The sequence below is a fragment of the Protobothrops mucrosquamatus genome, unplaced genomic scaffold (genome assembly GCF_001527695.2).
Source record: "Protobothrops mucrosquamatus isolate PMUCROS unplaced genomic scaffold, P.Mucros_1.0 scaffold56, whole genome shotgun sequence".
Lineage (NCBI taxonomy): Eukaryota > Metazoa > Chordata > Lepidosauria > Squamata > Viperidae > Protobothrops > Protobothrops mucrosquamatus.
Window position 1 is genome coordinate 350168 of NW_015386436.1, and position 18649 is coordinate 368816.

The 18649-nt window shown below is 43.5% G+C and overlaps 2 protein-coding genes across 2 annotated transcripts in view; both read left to right on the plus strand.

Annotated features, from left to right (window-relative positions):
- The window catches only part of IQCH (IQ motif containing H), a 79418-nt gene extending 67541 nt beyond the window's left edge, over positions 1 to 11877 (plus strand). The window contains exons 17-21 of the mRNA XM_029283333.1: positions 4668 to 4835; positions 8630 to 8752; positions 9203 to 9264; positions 9900 to 10008; positions 11773 to 11877. Coding sequence (XP_029139166.1) covers positions 4668 to 4835; positions 8630 to 8752; positions 9203 to 9264; positions 9900 to 10008; positions 11773 to 11877 — 567 coding nt within the window. The remainder of the gene's footprint in view (positions 1 to 4667; positions 4836 to 8629; positions 8753 to 9202; positions 9265 to 9899; positions 10009 to 11772) is intronic.
- A 359-nt stretch (positions 11878 to 12236) lies between these two features.
- On the plus strand, positions 12237 to 18561 carry CUNH15orf61 (chromosome unknown C15orf61 homolog). The gene is made up of 3 exons (XM_029283316.1): positions 12237 to 12317; positions 15682 to 16045; positions 17150 to 18561. The coding sequence occupies exons 1-3, from the start codon at positions 12237 to 12239 to the stop codon at positions 17275 to 17277; spliced, it is 573 nt and encodes a 190-aa protein (XP_029139149.1). The 3' UTR covers positions 17278 to 18561.
- The last annotated feature ends 88 nt before the right edge of the window (positions 18562 to 18649 follow it).

The following is an 18649-nucleotide window of genomic DNA, read 5'->3' on the forward strand; positions in this document are numbered from 1 at the left end:
TTGGGAGGACCAAATAGGTGGATAAGAATGCCAAATCCAGTCTAAACATCCGGCTGCCTGGGCAACCAACTATAATAGTGAGATCTGTATGCATGTTTTGCATTCCATCGCCATCAAGTGGGAATCCGCCCGGATTGCTTTGGAGCGATATGGAAGAATCGCACCATTGGGGCTTTCTGAACCGCACTGGCTGGGATTTCCTGACCTACACAGCTCAAGTGGTGGATGGAGACAGCAGGATTTATTGGCTACTGGTGATACAAGAATTGCATCCTTGGATCCCTTACTCCTGACCTAGGCTGATCTAAAATGCTGAGCAGGTTTATCTCTGGTTAATACTTGGGGAAACGATCAGAGGTTGTCAGCTCCACTAAGAAGTGGGGGGAAATCTCAGAAGATGTTAAGGGCATAAAGAGTATGGATGAGGGCTGACAACAGGCATGGAGAAGGTGTTTAAGGTGGGTGTGGGGAGTTGACGGGCCTTTGGCATGGGAAGGAAGGAAAACGGAGGGTGAGATGGTGAGAGAGAAAATTGGGGCGGAAGGAGGGAGGGAGGGAGGAAGAACTTCAAATGTAGGCTTAGGGCCTGCAGCTGATTCAGGTGGTGATGGATGCCAGCACAGAGACTTAAGAAGAAGAGTTATGGCTCTTCAGTGGTGGGAGAGAAATACGATTCCAGCCAACATGCTCCCTGCTTAAGGCACACTGAGATCAATTCACACTGTGGGTAAAATATCCAGCAAAACTGGATATTCCTTCCCCCGTGGCAAAAAACATCTCCATTAACCAAGAGGCTGAGAGGGGCTCCTCCCTTTACGTCGCATGCTCCCCTAATTTTGAACCCTCCAAAGAAGTGGAAATGAGTTTGGGTTTATGAGCCCACAATGGATTTATTTATTGATAGGGGTTTGATTTTACAAAGGTCCCAGTGGGCATAAGACAGGGATACACTCTGGTTCGAGAGCCTTGCTTGGGGCTCTGGGGCTCAAAAGCTCTTACAAGAGCTTCCTTTTATGCCTGCAAATGGGAGTCAGGAGCTTCTGTCTTTCACAACTGGGGTCCCAGCTGCTGGGCTGTAACTTTGTTTTTCCACCAGGTGTCAACAGCTGGATTATTCCTTCTCACCAGAGAATAGAAGCTGCTCTGTCCTACTTGGTGTTTGGTAAAAACAGTCATGGTAAGGCTGCTGTGACCAGCGTTGGACATTTAAATTCTCTGTGTTGTACAAGCAGCAGCCTGGACAGATGGGGCTGAAAGCCTTGGAAGTTGGCAGCACCAGGCCCAGGGACACCCAGGTCCATGAAATGTAATGCAATTGTAGAAAATGTTAAAAAAACCCACTAACTTTCAAACATACAGAAAGTCTGCCAAGATTTCAACATCTCATTCAAGATCCCAGGAGAGCCTAGAATGCGATCACTAACATTTCAGGAAAACTCGGAAGCTGCTGAGACATGAGAGTTAAACTCCTGGACTTTTGATGATTGGAAGAAGACCACAAGCAAAAAACGTCGCCTCTCTCAAGAAAGAACAGGTTTTTTCCAAAGAATGCGCTCTGCACTAATATTTCATGAAGACTTGATCGCTGCCAGAGAATGGATAGGACTGGATGAACATGAGGTTTCAGAAATTTGAAGAGGGGAAAGTTCTCTTTTTCAGAATAAAAATAAAAAGTGCAGAGAAGAGCAACTGAAGGATAAAATATATGAAGAACAATTGCAGGAATTGGTATGTCTGGTTTAACGAAAAGAAGGACTGGGGTGACATGATGGCAGTCTTCCAATATTTCAAGGGCTCCTACAAAAGAAGACCAAGGCTCTTTTTTTCCCTTATGCAATGGGAAATATTTAAGTTGACAAATAGGAAATTTAACAGTAAAACTGGTACTTGATGGTTCATTATTAACTGTTTCTGACGTGATTTATTTGCTGTTACAAAAAGGGGCATTATTTTGTAATATGATTCAGAAATTAGCTCCAGTTTAGCAAGAGGCCTTGACTGTCTGATCCCTTAATAGCCTTATAATGATGCCATTTACCATTCAGTGGCTTGTCCAAGTCCTTCTGTGGGAGAGTTGCTTCTAAAGGACCGATATTCACAGGAGACACTCCTGGGCGTGATCAACCTGTGCCCAGGTGCACGGCCAAAGCTCAGTTCTCCAGAAGTGAAAAGGCTGCTGTCCCATAACTACTCAAAGGTGCTTTTTTCTTTGAAAGGCAAAACTGGACTGTTTTTTCCCTGAGGAAGAAGAAAATATTTCACTTCTCATCCAAGAAGCTCCATCAGTTCTGATGGTGGTTGGGGGGGAGATGGAACTGATGAGCTGATTTTGTTTTGTTTTTAATGGGTTGACCAATCCTCCTCCTCCTCCTCCCTCCCCCTCCAGTTTCCCTATTGAATTTCATCTCGATTTCCAAATGCTGGCAACTTTGACTGCCTTGCCTTGAAGCAAGTTTTAATCCTCTCTGTCTCTGTTCAGTGGCATCCCAAGCCACGGCCACCTACTTGTTAGCTTGGGGGTCATGAAAACACAGGCAGGGTGCTTAATTTATGATTCAGTGTCCTGTAAGGCCAGAAAACAGAGTTACTTATATAAACAATGAGTAAATTGCCATGGATAGAGGAACCATACCAACACTACCACTGCATTTGTACATTTTCTTATATGGTCTGCAATATTCAGGCATGTTCTAAATCCCAGGCACTGTTTAAGAACATTTCCTCTGTTGTTTCAGTTGCCATTTCTTTGGAGCACTTTTGTCTAGAAACCTAGGAACTGGTCCATCTTTGTCCTGACCAAAACGTCTGCATTTCCAGGCTGTGGAGAGATCTTTGGAAAGGATGGGAGGATGTTCCCTTAAAACAGTGTCTCTCAACTTTGGCAACTTGAAGATGTGTCGACTTCAACTCCCAGAATTCCCCAATCAGCAAGGCTGATGAACAGGTTCCCTGCAGATGCAGCCCAGGCATCTTTAGGTGTACAACCTCATATTTCTTTAATACAAAAAGTTAACTTTCCAAGCTTTCTCTTCTTCTTCTTTTTAGCAAGCCTCCTAGAATAGGGCAGGGGAGTCATTTTGTTTCAATTGAGACAAGTGGTGATTTATTGCAGAGCATCGAGTGGTTCCCCTGAAAATCCTGGTCTAGTTTATGCCCGCTTCTAATCCTATTGAATTGTAGAATTGATATATGGCTTGTTTCCTAAACTCTCTCTGGGATGAGCTAGCTTTCAAATATGTGACTATAAATATGTTTTAGATAGAACAACTGAAACTGAAGATGACTTGCTGCAGTCACTTGATGTACAGCTTGTCATGGTTACATTAAAAAATATGAAGGTGGCCATGGATGCAGTCATAAATAGGAACCTTCTTGAGCATTTGCACTGTTGTTGGTTTACAACACTAGTGCTTACCTCTTTGAGCACACTGATAATGTTCTATCAAGTTTAACTTCAGATATTCACCCCCAAACCATCTTAAACTTGCAGATGTCAGCCATAGAATCATAGAATTCTTTATTGGTCAAGTGTGATTGAACACACAAGGAATTTGTCTCCGGTGCATAAGCTCACCCTGTACATATAAACAGGAAATAATAGGTCATAGATCATATCTAGATATCTAGAAGTTGCTTGTTAGATGTCCATAGATGCCTTGTGGGGATGGATGAAGACAGCTTCTGCAGGTCCAGCAAGCTCTTGCATGGGCTCTTGCTTGCGTTTGAAATAGTGGTGAATATCTGTAGCTTGGGTGTAGGATGAGGGTGAAGACGCGTTCTCCGAAACCATCCCACAAGCTCGGAGAATGAACCTTCACCTTCATCTTGCTTGTGTTTCTGGGACATGAATCTCACAGCTGCTCAGCTTTGGTAGTGCTACGCGTTACTACAAGGTTAGTGTCGTCCAAACTGCAGCCCTCCGAAGCACCGATGTACCTTTCCTGTACCCCCCCCTCAACAAATCATATTTAGTTATGGGCAATGTGCATCTGATAATACCCACCTCTCAAAGTACCTGCAGGGGACAATGCAGATAGTCTTGTGACCGTTTGAAGTTACAGTGACATATGACCATGGCAGCATCCCCACGGTCATGTGAGCAAAATTTGGACGCTTGGCAACTGGTGCATATTTATGACGGTCGCAGTGTCCTGGGGTCATGTGATCCCCTTTTGCAACAAGTAAAGTCAATGGGGAAGCCATATTCACATAACAAACGTGTTACTAATTTAACAAGTGCAGGGATTCACTTAAGAACTGTGGCAAGAAAGATCATAAAAGGGCACAACTCACTTAACATCTGTCTCACTTAGCAACATAAATTTGGGGCTCTATTGTGGTCATAAGTTGAGGACTACCTATAATGGTGGTACCCTGCTGTGACCTCCATTTTGTTGCTTCCATTGAGTTCTTTTTTGACATTTCAGGTATTAAAAAAAAAAAACTCCATTCACCCAAGAGGAGGCATTTCTGTATTTGAGATTGTAGGCAGATACAAAACGTAAGACAGGTTCACAAATGTCTGAGCCCTTTCAGACAATAAGTTCACTGCTGGTGCCTCTTGTGCTCTCCAGATATAAAGTAAGGCTATCTCACCTTCATGCTAAGAGGTTTATTTCTAAGCCTAAAAGAGAAGTTGTACTTGACGGATCTATTTCTCTCCCAAGGTTTGGGCAATAGACTTGGATCTGCACTATAGTGATCACTTGGCTATGACCCAGGTCGCGCTCTACGCAACCGAGGGGACCTTCAACTGTGCTTCCAGCCGCTTCCAGGTGCAGCTTCCTCCAAAGAAACCACTTGACCTGCCTCTGCAGAAGGAGCAGACCCAACCCGTAAGTGATGCTCCTTTCAAATGAAGAAGCAGATAGGCCAGTGACTCAACAAATAAGCAGTTTGTGGCCTAAACGGTGTTGGTGCCCCATAGTTTGATGCACTGCTGCCCTGACCCCTCCTGCATCATCACCCCATTGCATTAGGGACAATGTGGCCAGTGTGGCCCCCATCATTTCCCCACCCATTATGAACAATAAATTTTAATTTACTAATCAAGTGCTTATAGTTACATTGGGAAATTACCAGTTCTTTCCCTCTGCCTGATGTTTTGTGTTGGGTTTAACATAACTGGCCGAAGATAATTTCTTGATGGATCCTTTCTTCTGGTTCTTAGCAGAAGAGATGGCCTTTGCTGGTTTTATGCTTAGGTAGCAAACTGTCTTGGGCCGGTCCTGTAGAAGTCTTGCCACTGATGAGTAACTGTAATAATTAATTTTATTAACTTTATTATTTGTAATAAAAACTGTATATGTCATTGTAACCAACTCCCCCCCAAGCTTCATATTTTTGGAGTACAGCTCTCAAAATTCCCAGATGTATGATCAATGGAAACCCATCTTCCTTGGAATTCTGGGATTTGTAGTCAACATATTTGTAGGTTACCAGATACAGTGGATATACAAACTCTACACACACCTGTTAAAATGCCAGGTTTTTGAAATGTAAAAAACTCAGACCAAAATAAATCACTTTGATATTTTTCCCACTTTTAATATAACATACAAGCTGTACAATTCAATTGAAAAACAAACTGAAATATTTTAGGGGGGAAATAAAAATAAAAAATTAAAATAATAAGGCTGCATAAGTCTTCACACCCTCTTATAATTAGGAATGTGGCTGTGTTCAGAATTAACCATTCACATTCAAACTGACGTTAAATAGTAGTCAGTACACACCTTTCAACATGACGACAAACTATACCTCCAAATCCACAAAATAATGTCTTGACCAGAAGAAGATCAAAGTTTTGGAGTGGCCCGGCCGGAGTCCGGACCTGAATCCACTTGAAAATCTGCGGGATGACCTGAAGAGGGCTGTGCCACAGGAGAGGCAATCCGGCAGATCTGGAGCACTTGTGCCAGGAAGAGTGGGCAAAGATTCCCAAAGCAAGTTGTGTCGTGCTGAGAGGCTCCTACCCCAAGACTGGATGCTGTCAAAAAATCAAAAGTTCCTTCAACAAAGTATTAGTTTAAGAGTGAGCTGTAGGAGATGACCAGCCTGAGCCCCAGAGAGGGGTCAAAGGCGTCATCGGTCATGAGTCCCTTTACACCCCACCCACAAGGGGATTCCTTTCTGTTCTTAACTCCCACGAATTTCCCTTGACTGTTAGTAGTTCAGATTCTTGTAGAGAGCTTAAGCTTGCAATAAATCTTTATACTCATTTGAACTGCCTGGATCTCCTGATTTCCAGGACATTTGATATGTGCATCTTCATGCAACAATGTTATTGTAAGTTTTTTTATTGTTATTTTCCCCCACCTAAAACATTTCAGTTTGTTTTTCAATTGAGTTGTATTGCTTATATGTTATATTAAAGGTGATGGTGGGGGGAAATCTTGGTCTGATTTATTTTACGTCTCAAAAACCTGGCATTTTAGCATGGGTGTGGGGCGCCCCTGTATGGGAAAGTTGCCTTATAGCCAGATTTTGTGCATTCTCCAAAATGTCCAAGTTCCGAAATGTCAAGATTGATGACCTTCTCAAGCTGCTACGTGGGGTAAGAGGAGTTTTGGTTCGGGTCCAGGTCTTAGAAATGGAAAGTAACCAAGCAGCAATTCTTTAAATTAAAATAATTGCAGATTATTGTTCATTTTTGTCATTTTGGACCTGCCAGTTGCCCTCAGTGCATCACTGCTTCCTCTTCTTCCTCTTCCTCGTTCAGCCAGGCATTTGGGGTAAAACTGGGGACGAGCACATCAGATCTTTTAAAAAACCAAAAGAAACAAACAGAGACAAATTGTTTTACAGTGCATGATCTATAATGAATGATTAAGTAAAAACACTTTATGTGAAATTATGATGTTAATAATGCTTCTGTCCCCGCGAATTTATTACGTGTTCACCGGGCTGCTCGCTTTGATTTTGATAAAATGGAGCAGTGACCGAGTACGAGTGATGGTTTTTATTTTTAGAAATCTCCTTTGCCAGAGCAAATTTCCTAGATACCGCCGCTACTGTAATTATGTAGAAAACCAATCACTCATTATACTTAGGATACATTATCTTTGAGACAGATGAGGCTAAATAAGCAAGACATTAATAATTCATCCAGCAGTTCATTATGCGTGTGTTTGTCTGCTTTGTAGCTGAAATAAGCGCCTCCTCAGACCCGTGCCTCCGCTTAAACAATAGTTCGGTGTCATCGCTGCTACGTCCGGGTTTACGCTTGTTAAACTGCCATTTGGATTATTTTATCAAGCATTCATTTATTTTATTTGCCGCCGTCTTTTGCCAGGAACACATTTCTCAAAACTTTGGGTGCCTGTTTTGGAAGCCTCTCTTTCAGCCAGCTGGTCCCAGAGAGAAGGGGGGGCCCTCGGAGAGGCAGCCGGCCACAGCCCCTTGCCTGCTTGCCTGTCTCGTAAGAGTGCACGTGTGAGCATGATGTGCAAGGAAGAGAAGCAGTCGCCCCTCTGGCTAGCAGTTTCATGCCTCAAAGAACACTTGAGAATGAGAGATTTGGGATGAGGGGAAATGAGGAATGTCAACAAAAGCTGCTCGAGACACATTCGTTCCAAGGAGCCTCCCAAACTGCCTTTCTACATAGGGCACATTTTGAACCCTGCGTGTGCCCATTGAAATTCAGGTCTTTACTGGATTACCACCAAAATGACTTGGCAGACATCAGCTAGCATGGCTGTAACCCCTCAGCTCCCCCCCCCACTGATTTCTGCTAACAACCAGACGCAATTTTGCTTAGCACAGTTTTGCAAACATTCTATTATTAACCTCCTTGACGTTGTGTTAGCCAGTCGATGGAGAACGGTGGGCAGCCAATGCCCCCCCCCCCGGTGCCTTTCTCATGGCACTTGGGGTACCCTCTGGATCAGCAGTAAAACTCTCAAGGTTGGCACAAGAATTTCCTGCCATTTTCTGATTGGAATAAAAATTGTGCTGCAGGCCAAAATAGGCTTGCCACAGTGGGTTATTTATGAATTTATTTTAAAAACCTCCCATACTTGGGAGAGAAAAATAACAAAATCTGCCCACATTTGCCCTTGTCCCACTCAGGGTTACTGTTAGGGCCCGAAAAATACCCCTCTCTGCCCATTTTTTAAGGAAAGAGGAGGAGGAGAAAGAAGAAGTGCTCATGGTGAGGAAGCACATGTATGACTGAAACCTTAAGACCAATTTTAACATGTTGGTGTGTTTATGAGACACAAGAAAAACGTATGAGAACTGCTGCATTCTCAAAGGAGTTCTCAGCAGTTTGGGGCTGGTGCAGGAGTTTGGGACAATTCTCTGCAGCCGACTCACCCCAGTTAACTCACCCCCTGACAACTCCCTGCAATTCAACCTGGGACAACCAGGAGAGGGACAAGTGAATGGCAGCCGGCCTTCTCTTGCTTTAGGGCGGAGCCGTCTCAAGTCACAGCACGAATCTCCCCCTTTATCTGTGTTCAACTGAGTCCCTGCAAAGGCTGAGAGTGGCTTCTCTGAAGAAGGCGGAGGAAACAGGCCAGGGGGCTTAAGATTAAGCTACTGGGGTATAAATCTGCACTGCCTCGAAGCTGGAACCCACCAGGGATTCATCAGCATTCACTCTTTTCCCTTTTTTCCCCTTTGCCAGGCGTCCCTGGTCAACCGCCACATTCTCCTGAGCAGCTCGATTAAGAACGGCAGCCTCTCCTTCATTTACTACAATGTTTTCCTCCAGATGTGCAAGGCTCACGGGATTGGCTATGATGTGCGGGTAAGAAGGACGCCGCTTTAATCTCAGTGAAATAACAGTAGGAAAATAGGATGGGGGAAAAATAGAGGGCAAACCTATAAAATGAGTGAACCACACATTAGCTGTTTTCTGAAAAGAATCTCCATATTTTGGCCCCTATAATCCATTGCAATGAAATCTATGATTGTGTGCTTTTATTAATAGAGTTCAGATAGGCCTCGGAGGGAGACGGGGAGAGGAGAAAGGAATTACAAATATATTTTGTTTCCAGACGCTTCTCTTGCTGAATACTTGACCACCACCTTTTTATATCAGCTTGGAAGTGAACACAATAATTGGCTTGCTCTTAAATTCATTTCTTCTTAAATCACATCATCCCATGTAATGCGCCTTAGCATTTGATCTTGAGAAATTGTATGTTTAGAATTTCCAGACACAGTAAGAAGTTTAACATCTTATCCCTCTCAACAGCTAAAAGAAGGAACCATTTTTATCTTGTTTGAAGACCAGAAAAGAAACACATTTGGAATGATGTAAGTTTCCAAGAGAGAGAAATGAGTTGCTGGACCTTGATAGTCCTGTAGTTTAAGACTCCTTTTACCTGCTCTGTGCCAGTGTTCTGAAAGATTAAAGCCTGGAGAGAACGGTTCCTTCAAAAACCCTGATGGCTAAGGCACAGAATTGTGTCAGAAAAACCAGATTAAAAATATCCATAATTATTTTTACCTAGTAACTGTTCTTCAAGAGCAGCCACGGCCCAAGCTTCACTGAAATGGTTGAACTCCTGTTTTTATGGTGGATCTGAGCAAACCCAAGTTTCCAACAGGATGCTTTGCCATTAATAACCCCGGGGTTTTCATACCCCCAGCGGTACCTATTCACGTGTTTGAGATGCTTTAGAAAAGATGGGACTCTTGTGTTTCGAATGATTCAAGCATTTGCCCTCCTCCATTACTTGATTAATAAAAAATATTTATTACACAAATCCTTTTTACTGACAAGTTAAAATGGAGCCTCGTCTTTTGTATCTCCCTGAAGATTGCCACCTTAGGAGATTGAAAATATTCATTAAATTCCACCGTCTGACAGGCCCAAATGAGAGGGCGATTGTTTTTAAGCCTGCAAATAGAATCGTTGGCAAAGACGTTTCTTTGGATATCATTAACAGAACAATTGGGGAACATCTCCAGGGGGTCCTCATGACCTTTGCTCAGCATCTCTTCATCATCTATCAAGAATTATCAGCACCTAATATGCATGCCGAGACCAATTTTAAGGTGAGGTGTTAATTAACTAACGATCCCAGTTAAATTTCTGTTCAAGGACAGAAAACACCCCATGCTGTATTACAGTACAAGCAAGTGCTAAACTATCCTCGCTTCTGCTTGTAGCAGTACGTATTTCACAGCTTGGGGGTCAATATTGTGAGATTCCCAGTAAATCTGTTAGTTAAATTTAAGAATTTTGATGCGGGAGCATGGATTTGCTTGGGCTGAGAGCGAATGGTATATTTCTTTTAAAAAAAATACACAACACAACCCTCTCTGGCGTGAATGGCTAGCTCCTGAGGAAATTAGATTTTCATTTTGCATACATCCGCTCTTGGATTTACTAATTGGAGAGGCAAAAAAATGCTCTTGTCCCCATAGACTTCTCCTATTGATTTGTCAAATGAAACGGTTGAGATGTTTGAAATATTAAAACACATCCATTAGGAGGAGGCAAATAAATAGGCCTGTTTATGTTCCAAAAGCTATTGAAGGGTGATAGTTGTAAGCCCAGGGCTTGCACTTGTATACTTTCTGCCTAATGTTATGGATATCAAAGCAAGACTCTACTGGACTTAGGTGTTTACCACTTAGGGTGCCTCTGGGGGCACTACCGTCTCTGGCATCTCTGGAGTGCTGGTGCTTTGTGAACGGCCAGCTCAGTTGTAGCTTAGCTCCAGTCAACATAGAACATAGAATAATAGGGTTGGAAGGGACCTTGGAGGTCTTCTAGTCCAACCCCCTGCTCACTGTCAGGATATTTCTCCTTGAATCTCTCTTTAATAATCTTTCACCAGTTACTTCTTGTCCAGCTTTCAGGTGCTTTGGAGAATAGATCAACCCCCTCTTCTCCATGACAGCCCCTCTAATATTGAAAGACTATCATTTCACCCCTAGTCCTTCTCTTTGTTAGACTAGACCTATCCAGTTCCCACAACCATCAACTGTATTTCCAACCTGTACTGCCCACGGTCAATGTTAAGAATTGTATTTTGTGTGCTACTGCTTGGTTCCTATTCCAAATGTGCAAAAGCTGCCAGTGAAATACACCCAGTGGCAGCAGCAATTCTGAGTGATGAACTGGAAAGCAATGGTCCATCTCAACCCCAGGGAAGGCACCATGAAGGCACCCACACACAGGTGTCCACAAGGGATGTCAAAAGGTAAAGACGATATATGGATGTGACCTCCATAACGGCCTTTGTTGACACCACCCCACCCCTGGGTGACATCCCTGTGTGCATGCCTGATCTCATTCTTGCATATACTTAGTTCTTTGGGCAGGCTGTAGGATTCTGAAAGTTGAAGTCCAGTCTTCCCAAATGGAAACAAGTCCAAAAATCAGAAGATCCTATTTGCCCATTCAGGCAACATATTAAATTTTTGCAAAGATTCTGGAAAATGTTGAAGTCACCATTTTGGGTTTCTAAGAACCAAGACTTCTGTCCAAACTTTGCCATTAGTTACGAGTCCTGGCTGTAAATTTCAGATGATGGTAGTTTCAGCTTTGGATGACACCATAAGTCATGAGCAGGGGTCTCCAAACTTGGCAACTTTAAGACTTGTGGACTTCAATTCCCAGAATTCTCTAGCCAGCTATGTGCATCCACAGAGTGAAATGTGGTGCAGTTTCCTTGGCTTTAGCTTAGCATCTTCCATCAACATAGCCTTAGGTGAATGCCCATTGTGGTCAGCCCAGAAGCCCAAACATGAGTGGGAGGTTGGATGGGGAAATCTCTGGGCCTAATCTGCAGCATTTCCATCTCTTTCTAGGGAGCCATTCAAGATATTGAGAGGATCTTAGGGGTTACAGAACAGAACAAGTTAAAATTTGAAGAGGAAAAGGAGGCCTTGAAAGCAAAAACATCCAAAAAGTAGTGAGTAAACCTTCCTTTTCTACTCACAGCGTCTTTTGAATTTTTCTTTCCCCAAATCACACTTCATGCACTTTGCTTGAATAGGTGACCATTTGTCTGGACCAAAAAAACATTCATTTTTCCTTAGGATAGCTTGAGCCTAAAGCTTTAAAAATCATACTTAGTTGGGTATGCCCCTTGGAAGAGAAAAAAAATGTGTAATAGGATGAAATTGGTCACTCCATAACAGCCTCTTGGTTAAATGCCTAAGATTTAATATAGGGTGGTATAACTCTATTCCAGGCATATTAATACATTAATACATAAATTAATACATAAACCAACCTCATGAATAAAGGTGAATCTACGTGTCCCAGGATAATGTCGCAGGATCCAGTCGGGGTCAATTCCCTGGGACCAGAGGTGGAGCCCATCCTCAGGGAACTTCTCTCTCACCAGAATGTGCGCTTTGGGCTGTTCCGTGCATCGTATTTATGTGGTGTCTGATTGGGTGTGGCTTCACCAGACACCATATAAATACCACACAGAGAACAACCCAAAGCACACACTCTGCTAGAGGGAAGGTCCCTGCCTGCGGATGGGCTCCAGCACCAGTCCGGAAGCTTGAAAGAGAAAACCGCTGGTCCTGGGGAACGACCAAGGTTGGATCTTGCAAAGAAACCTCAATATGAAACTACATCTGCCCTCTTTTAGGGCATAGTTAACACTAATTATTGAAAGTTATTAATTCTTTTGGAAGAAAAAATACTTGAAAAAATACTTGAATATTGATTTACATTTTTATGTCTTCCTAAAGGTTAAAATATATTCTTCGTGCCTTGAGATTCTCACCATGCATCTTCAAATTCTTCATCTTTTGTTGTCTTCCACGTTGGCAGTTGTACATCTGCAATTGTATTTTGGATTTTTGGAAACCACATTTAATGAAGCTAAGTAGGTCTCAGTAGTGACCCAGATTTTTAAAACTGTTAATATGAGATTAAATGTCCTCTGTGTGATTTACATGAGCATTTGTTCCTCCAATAAAATGTAATGTATTTATATTGGGGAAAAATGATTTCCCAGTCTTGGAAGTGAGGAGACTCTTCTAATTTTTAAGATATGAATACATTAACCTTGATTCGTTTTTCCTTGAAAGAGTATGCCTAAAATTCTACTGTTGCATGGAAAAGGAGACAGTTTCTTGCATTTGATTGGATGACAATATGGTCTACTCAGAAGATCCATTGGGTTCAAGGAGTCATTATGCCAATAACCCATAAGAAGTGAAGGAAAATCATAGGAACTGTCACAAGAGGACTTTATATTCTATATCACATTACATTACAAATAGTTTCATATTTCACAAATGTTTTGGGAGTTGTTCTCAAAAATATGTAAGCATATTTGCTTGGAAGTAATTATTGCTATGTTCTGTTGCATCTATAAGCATAAGCTGAACAAGACTTAAAACGCATTAAGTTTGGAGAAACCTGTTCCTCACAGTGGCTAAATTCAGACATGCTTAACTAAGTTAATTAAATTAGTGTCTGCACAATATACTAAACTTGGATAGTTTTGTTTAAAGGTCTTGTGTGTTTATGAGCCCAAGTGCTTTAGTATTTATGATCTTAGGAATTGTGCAAACTCAGGCAACAGTTTAATTCGGTAATCAAGCTAAAAGTGTTATGTCAATACAACAGAGACTATTTTTGAGATTCCCATTCTAAATATTTGGGCATTATCAGCAAACCTGCTGAAATTACTGCTTATTCTTAATTACAGTTGTTGTTGTTTTTAAAAAAGGGGGGTCTTTCCCATTTTGCCTTGTTTCTTCTCCAATCAGTATTTTTCAGTTTTGGCCAACTGGGGAATTCTGGGAGTAGAATTCCACATATCTTGAATTTGCCAAGTTTGAAAAACACGGCCTTAAACCAATTGCTGACCTGTAAGATGGAGTCAAGTCCACATGGATCTGGGCAGTATCAAAGAAGGGAGAAATAGGTAGATTTTGGTGTATAAATACATGCCAGTTGCCAAGTACTGATCTTTAATCACACGAATGTGGGGATGCTGCAACGATCGTAGGTGTGAACGCCAGTCATGTGTCACCTTTTCCAGCACTCGTCAGTTTGAACAATCACTAAATGAATGGTTGTAAGTCGAGGACTTCCTGTAGTCATGTATGAAATAAGCTGTTAACTGACTTAACTGCTTTCTCTTGACTATATAGGTCTGTTCAGAAAGCCAGGATTGCCTGCCTCTGTACCAGTGCTGGAACTAGCACTGGTGATGTTATCTCGTGTGGGTAGTGAAACATCTGTAAGAAAACAACCAAAGTCAGAGAGCACCAAGGACCCCTCATTTCAACAGCTACAAATATTCTCCTTTCTTGATGGGAAGTTGGGGACCAAACATTCAGAGGGTGTCATGTTATCTTTGCCACAAATCCAGAGTGTCAGAGAAAAAGGATAAGCATTAAAAACATACCTAGTTCTCCCCCACAGAATCATGAAGTTGGAAGGGACCACAAGAATTATAAAACATAGAATAGAGTTGGAAGGGACCTTGGAGGTCTTCTAGTCCAACCACCTGCTCAAACAGGAGACCCTATACCATTTCTGACAAGTTACTGTCCAGTCTCTTTTTGAAAGGTTCCAGTGAAGGAGCACACATAACTTATGAAGGCAAGCTGTTCCACTGGTTGATTGTTCCCACCATTAGGAATTTTCTCCTTAGTTCTAGGTTGCTTCTCTCCTTGGTTAGTTTCCATCCATTGTTTTTGCCTTTTGGTGCTTTGGAAAATAGTTTGACCCCCTCGTTTTTGTAGAAGCCTTTCAAATATTGGAATACTGCTATCATGTCTCCTAGTCCTTCTTTTCATTAGACTAGACATACCCAATTCCTGCAACCGTTCCTTATATGTTTTAGCCTCCAGCACCCTCATCATTCTTGTTGCTCTTCTCTGTACTCTTTCCAGTGTCTCAATATCTTTTTTATATTTGGTGACCAAAATTGGAAGCAGTATTCCAAGTGTGATCATGCTAAGGCTTTGTAAAGCAGTACTAATGCTCCACATGAACTTGATTCTATTCCTCAATCATTCTTGATCCCCTTCTGAGTCTGGATGTGGCCAGAGATGTTCTCCAGAGTGAACATCTAAAGTTATTGAACGTCCTCAAGGTCCTGCCTCCTCTTTGTCCTCCTCCTCTGAAGCTTCTCCAGCCTAGCAGTGTCCTTCTGGGTTTGTGGTGGTGCCCAGAATCCTCCAGGAGGGGCTGCAGGTCTCTCAGGCCTCCCTCCGCCTAATGCGGGTCTGGGACAATCACCGCCGCCACCTCCACACAAGACAAGAGTCGCACTAATATCAAAGAAAGGGCGGAATGGAATCATGAAAGAAAGGAGGGATAAAGTGAAATACGAATGACAAAAACTAAAATACTTTAATTATTTCAAATAATTAAACTCTGGAATCGTCTCATGGCGAGTTGCCCCATCCCATCCTAACGCGGCCCCGGCTTAGTCCTTCTGGGGGAAGTTCAGCACGGCTCCTCAACCGAGTCCCCTCCCTGCGCCCGTCCCACCACCGCCCATCCCGGGCAAGGTCCGGGCCCGGCAGACGCCCCCGCCGCCCTGAGCCCCACCCCCGGGGCTCCCCGGGCCGCTCCAGCCTTTCTCAAAAGGGAAGCCGAGCCCAGAAACTGCGAGGGGCGCCCCTCCGCCTCGCGGGCCGCAGACCGGAGGAGGTTGGGAAGGCGGCGCGCAATTATCGAGCGGGGGGGAGGGGGACGGCTCGCGCTCCGCTCTTCGCGCGCGCCCGCCACAGGTCCAGCGCGGGGAGCGCTCCGGGNCGGGGCGGGCGCTAGGCCGGCTGCACGCGGCGCTGCTCCGGGGGCTGCTGTGGCCGTGGGGGGCGGCGCCGCCTCCGCGTCCGGCCGCCTCGGAGGTGCTGACCGGCCACCTGCTGCAGCGCCGGCTGCCGCCCTGGACCTCCTTCTGCGTCAAGTACAGCGCGGTGCGCAACGACCAGTTCGGCCTCTCCAGCTTCAACTGGGCGGTGCGCGGCGCCAACTACCACGTGCTGCGCACGGGCTGCTTCCCCTTCGTCAAGTACCACTGCTCCCGCGGGCCCCGCCGCGACCTGGCCGCGCAGGACGCCCTCCTGGCCGCCCTCAAGCTGCTCAACCTGGGTGAGCGGGAGAGCGCGTCTCGCCAGGCCGGCCCGGGCCCCCTCCGGCCGCCCTCCGCCTTCCCAGCGCTGCCCGGTTCCGCCCCCGCCTTCCTTGCCGCGCTGGGCGAGGCCGCGGCGCTCGGTCGCCGGGGGAGGGAGGGGAGGGGGCATCTGGAGGTCCGCTGGTCGTGGCCGCGGCTGCTCGGAGTCCGCTTTCGGCTCTGTGGGAGTTTTCCAGCGGCGCGGCTGACGGACTGAGGAGAGCGGCCGGTGAAAGGAGGGGGGAACATTCCCCAGGGGCCTCCGGCGCCCCTTTCCCCCCAAGAAGCCTCCCCGGTTCAGCCTGTTCCGGAAACCGGACTTCCCGCCGGCCCTGGCAGGCCGCTTGCCGGAGCCAGCTGAGCTCTAAGTGGCTTCAGGCAGGCCTCGACTTCCGCCACAGTTGAGCCCAACATTTCTGTTGTTAACTGAGACGTTTGTTAAGTTGCTCCCTTTTACAACCTTTCTTGCCAGCGTTGTTAAGTAAATCACTGCAGCTGATAAGTTAGTAACCCAGTTGTTAAGTGGCTCTGGCTCCCCCTCTGACTTTGCTTGTCCAGTCACATAAGGTTATCACGTGATTCCGGGACACGGCAACCGTCATAAATATGAGTCAGTTGCCAAGCATCTGAATGTTGATCACGTGACCATGGGGGATACTGCAAAGGTTGCAAGTCTGAAAAATGGTCATAAATCACATTTTTCAGTGCCATTCTAACTTTGAACAGTCACTAAATGAACTGTTGTAAGTCGAGGCCTCTCTGTATTCCTTTCTTTGCAAGGTGATGCTCAACAATGGAGCCAAGAGCCATTCCTAGCAGTTGCTTGGACCACCTTCTCACGACAGATCTTTTCTTTCCAAAAGGAACCCCTTGTTCCAGGCTCTTGTGTGAACTAAACAAAGGCTGGCTGGGTTCATACCCAGCGCTTAGCTTCAAACAAGCCACAAGTTAGCCTAACATTGCTGATGAAGCCAGCCAGGGTCTTTATGCTTATTTTCTTTTCTTTTTCCTGCTGTAGCCTGAGTTTATTGGTAAAGCTGTTCTAAATCGTGCGACTCTTAATCTGTTTCTTTTTGCACTAGGAATCCCAACGTTATTGTATGGAATTAGCTCTTGGTGCTTTGCCAGCGTCACAGAGACTGTTCAGACCTGTTGTGGCCCGGTTACTATTTACTTCCTGAATAAAGAAGATGAAGGTGCCATGTACTAAAACACGGTTTTAAAAACACTGTGCTAAATTAGTATAGAAAAGCATATTTTCCCAACCTTTTGCTGTGTCAACTTTCTTATGCAAACAGTATATGTATTTTTTTCAAGACGTGTCCCTATTGTTTGAAATATTACTTTTCTTTGACTCTGTAGAACATATCAAATACATGTTGAATTATGCACAAATGCAAAACTAAACAAATATCTGGGAAATTACATGAATTAACTCCTTTCATCCAAAAAGCTGACCTTCACCTCTTAATGAAAATACTGATTTTTTTGCAATCTTATCTAGTTATCCAATACTTCAGTACAATTTAAAAGCAATACCTTGTTTCATAATGAATCTTTTAAAATGTATAACCGATATTCAAAACAGAGACTGAGTCCTCTCTGATAAATTGAAGTTCTATTAAAATCCAGAGTTTTGAAGAAAAAAAAATGCCTCTGAAATTTCAGAGGATTGAATATGGAGATTGGTCTGGTACCTACAGCCAGGTAGAATGATTGTGATCTGGCTGAAATTAAGTACCGGTTCAATCCTATTGCTTTCAGTGGAAGAGAGTTAAGTGTGCGCTTTACTATTTGACTCAATATGATTTAGAAGTAATTAACACACAATATGATTTTGTCATCTACCTAATATAGAAAATTATACTCAATCAATTATACTCAATCAACTTTCCTGGTAAAGTGTTGTAGAAATAATGTAGTTATGAAATTAGATCTAAAATATGCACAACATTTGTTCGTTTTAAATTATTTCAGCAAGTTATTTTCATCTGGGATGTTTGCTGTAAGATAAAATATAATTTATTTTTCAAAAGGCTCTTGTTAGATTTTGTGTAAGTATATTTCTTAAAATCCATCAGAATGGAATTATAAATTGCTTTCATTCGTAAGACAAGTAGTACATTTGTTTTGTTTTAACTGCAGCTCTAAGTCTGTAATCAAGGAAACACTCCAGTATATTTGATACCAAAGAATATTCCTAATACAAGTTAAATAAATAGTTCGCCCAGTGGAGTAGCTGGTGTGTTACATTAAGCTTCATTAATAATAAAAGTGACTATTAGCATTTTGCTAGATTGGCTGGAACTTATGTTCCCAGTAATGAGCAAAATTAAATAAGTGCAGCTCATAAGTTAAAGTCAAATACTGCTCATTCATTGCTCCCGATTTTGTCAATACTCTTCTTTAAAGGTTTGGTGTCAACACAAGACTGATAAAATGTTTTTTAATTACCATGCAATAAATAAAGCTTCCCCTTGGAGTGGCCTGTTCACTAGCTGCAGCTTATTTGATTTCTGATAATGGAAAGTGCTGACTTTGCTTACCTGTTTTCCGATAAGTGGGGGGAACCTGATTCCCTG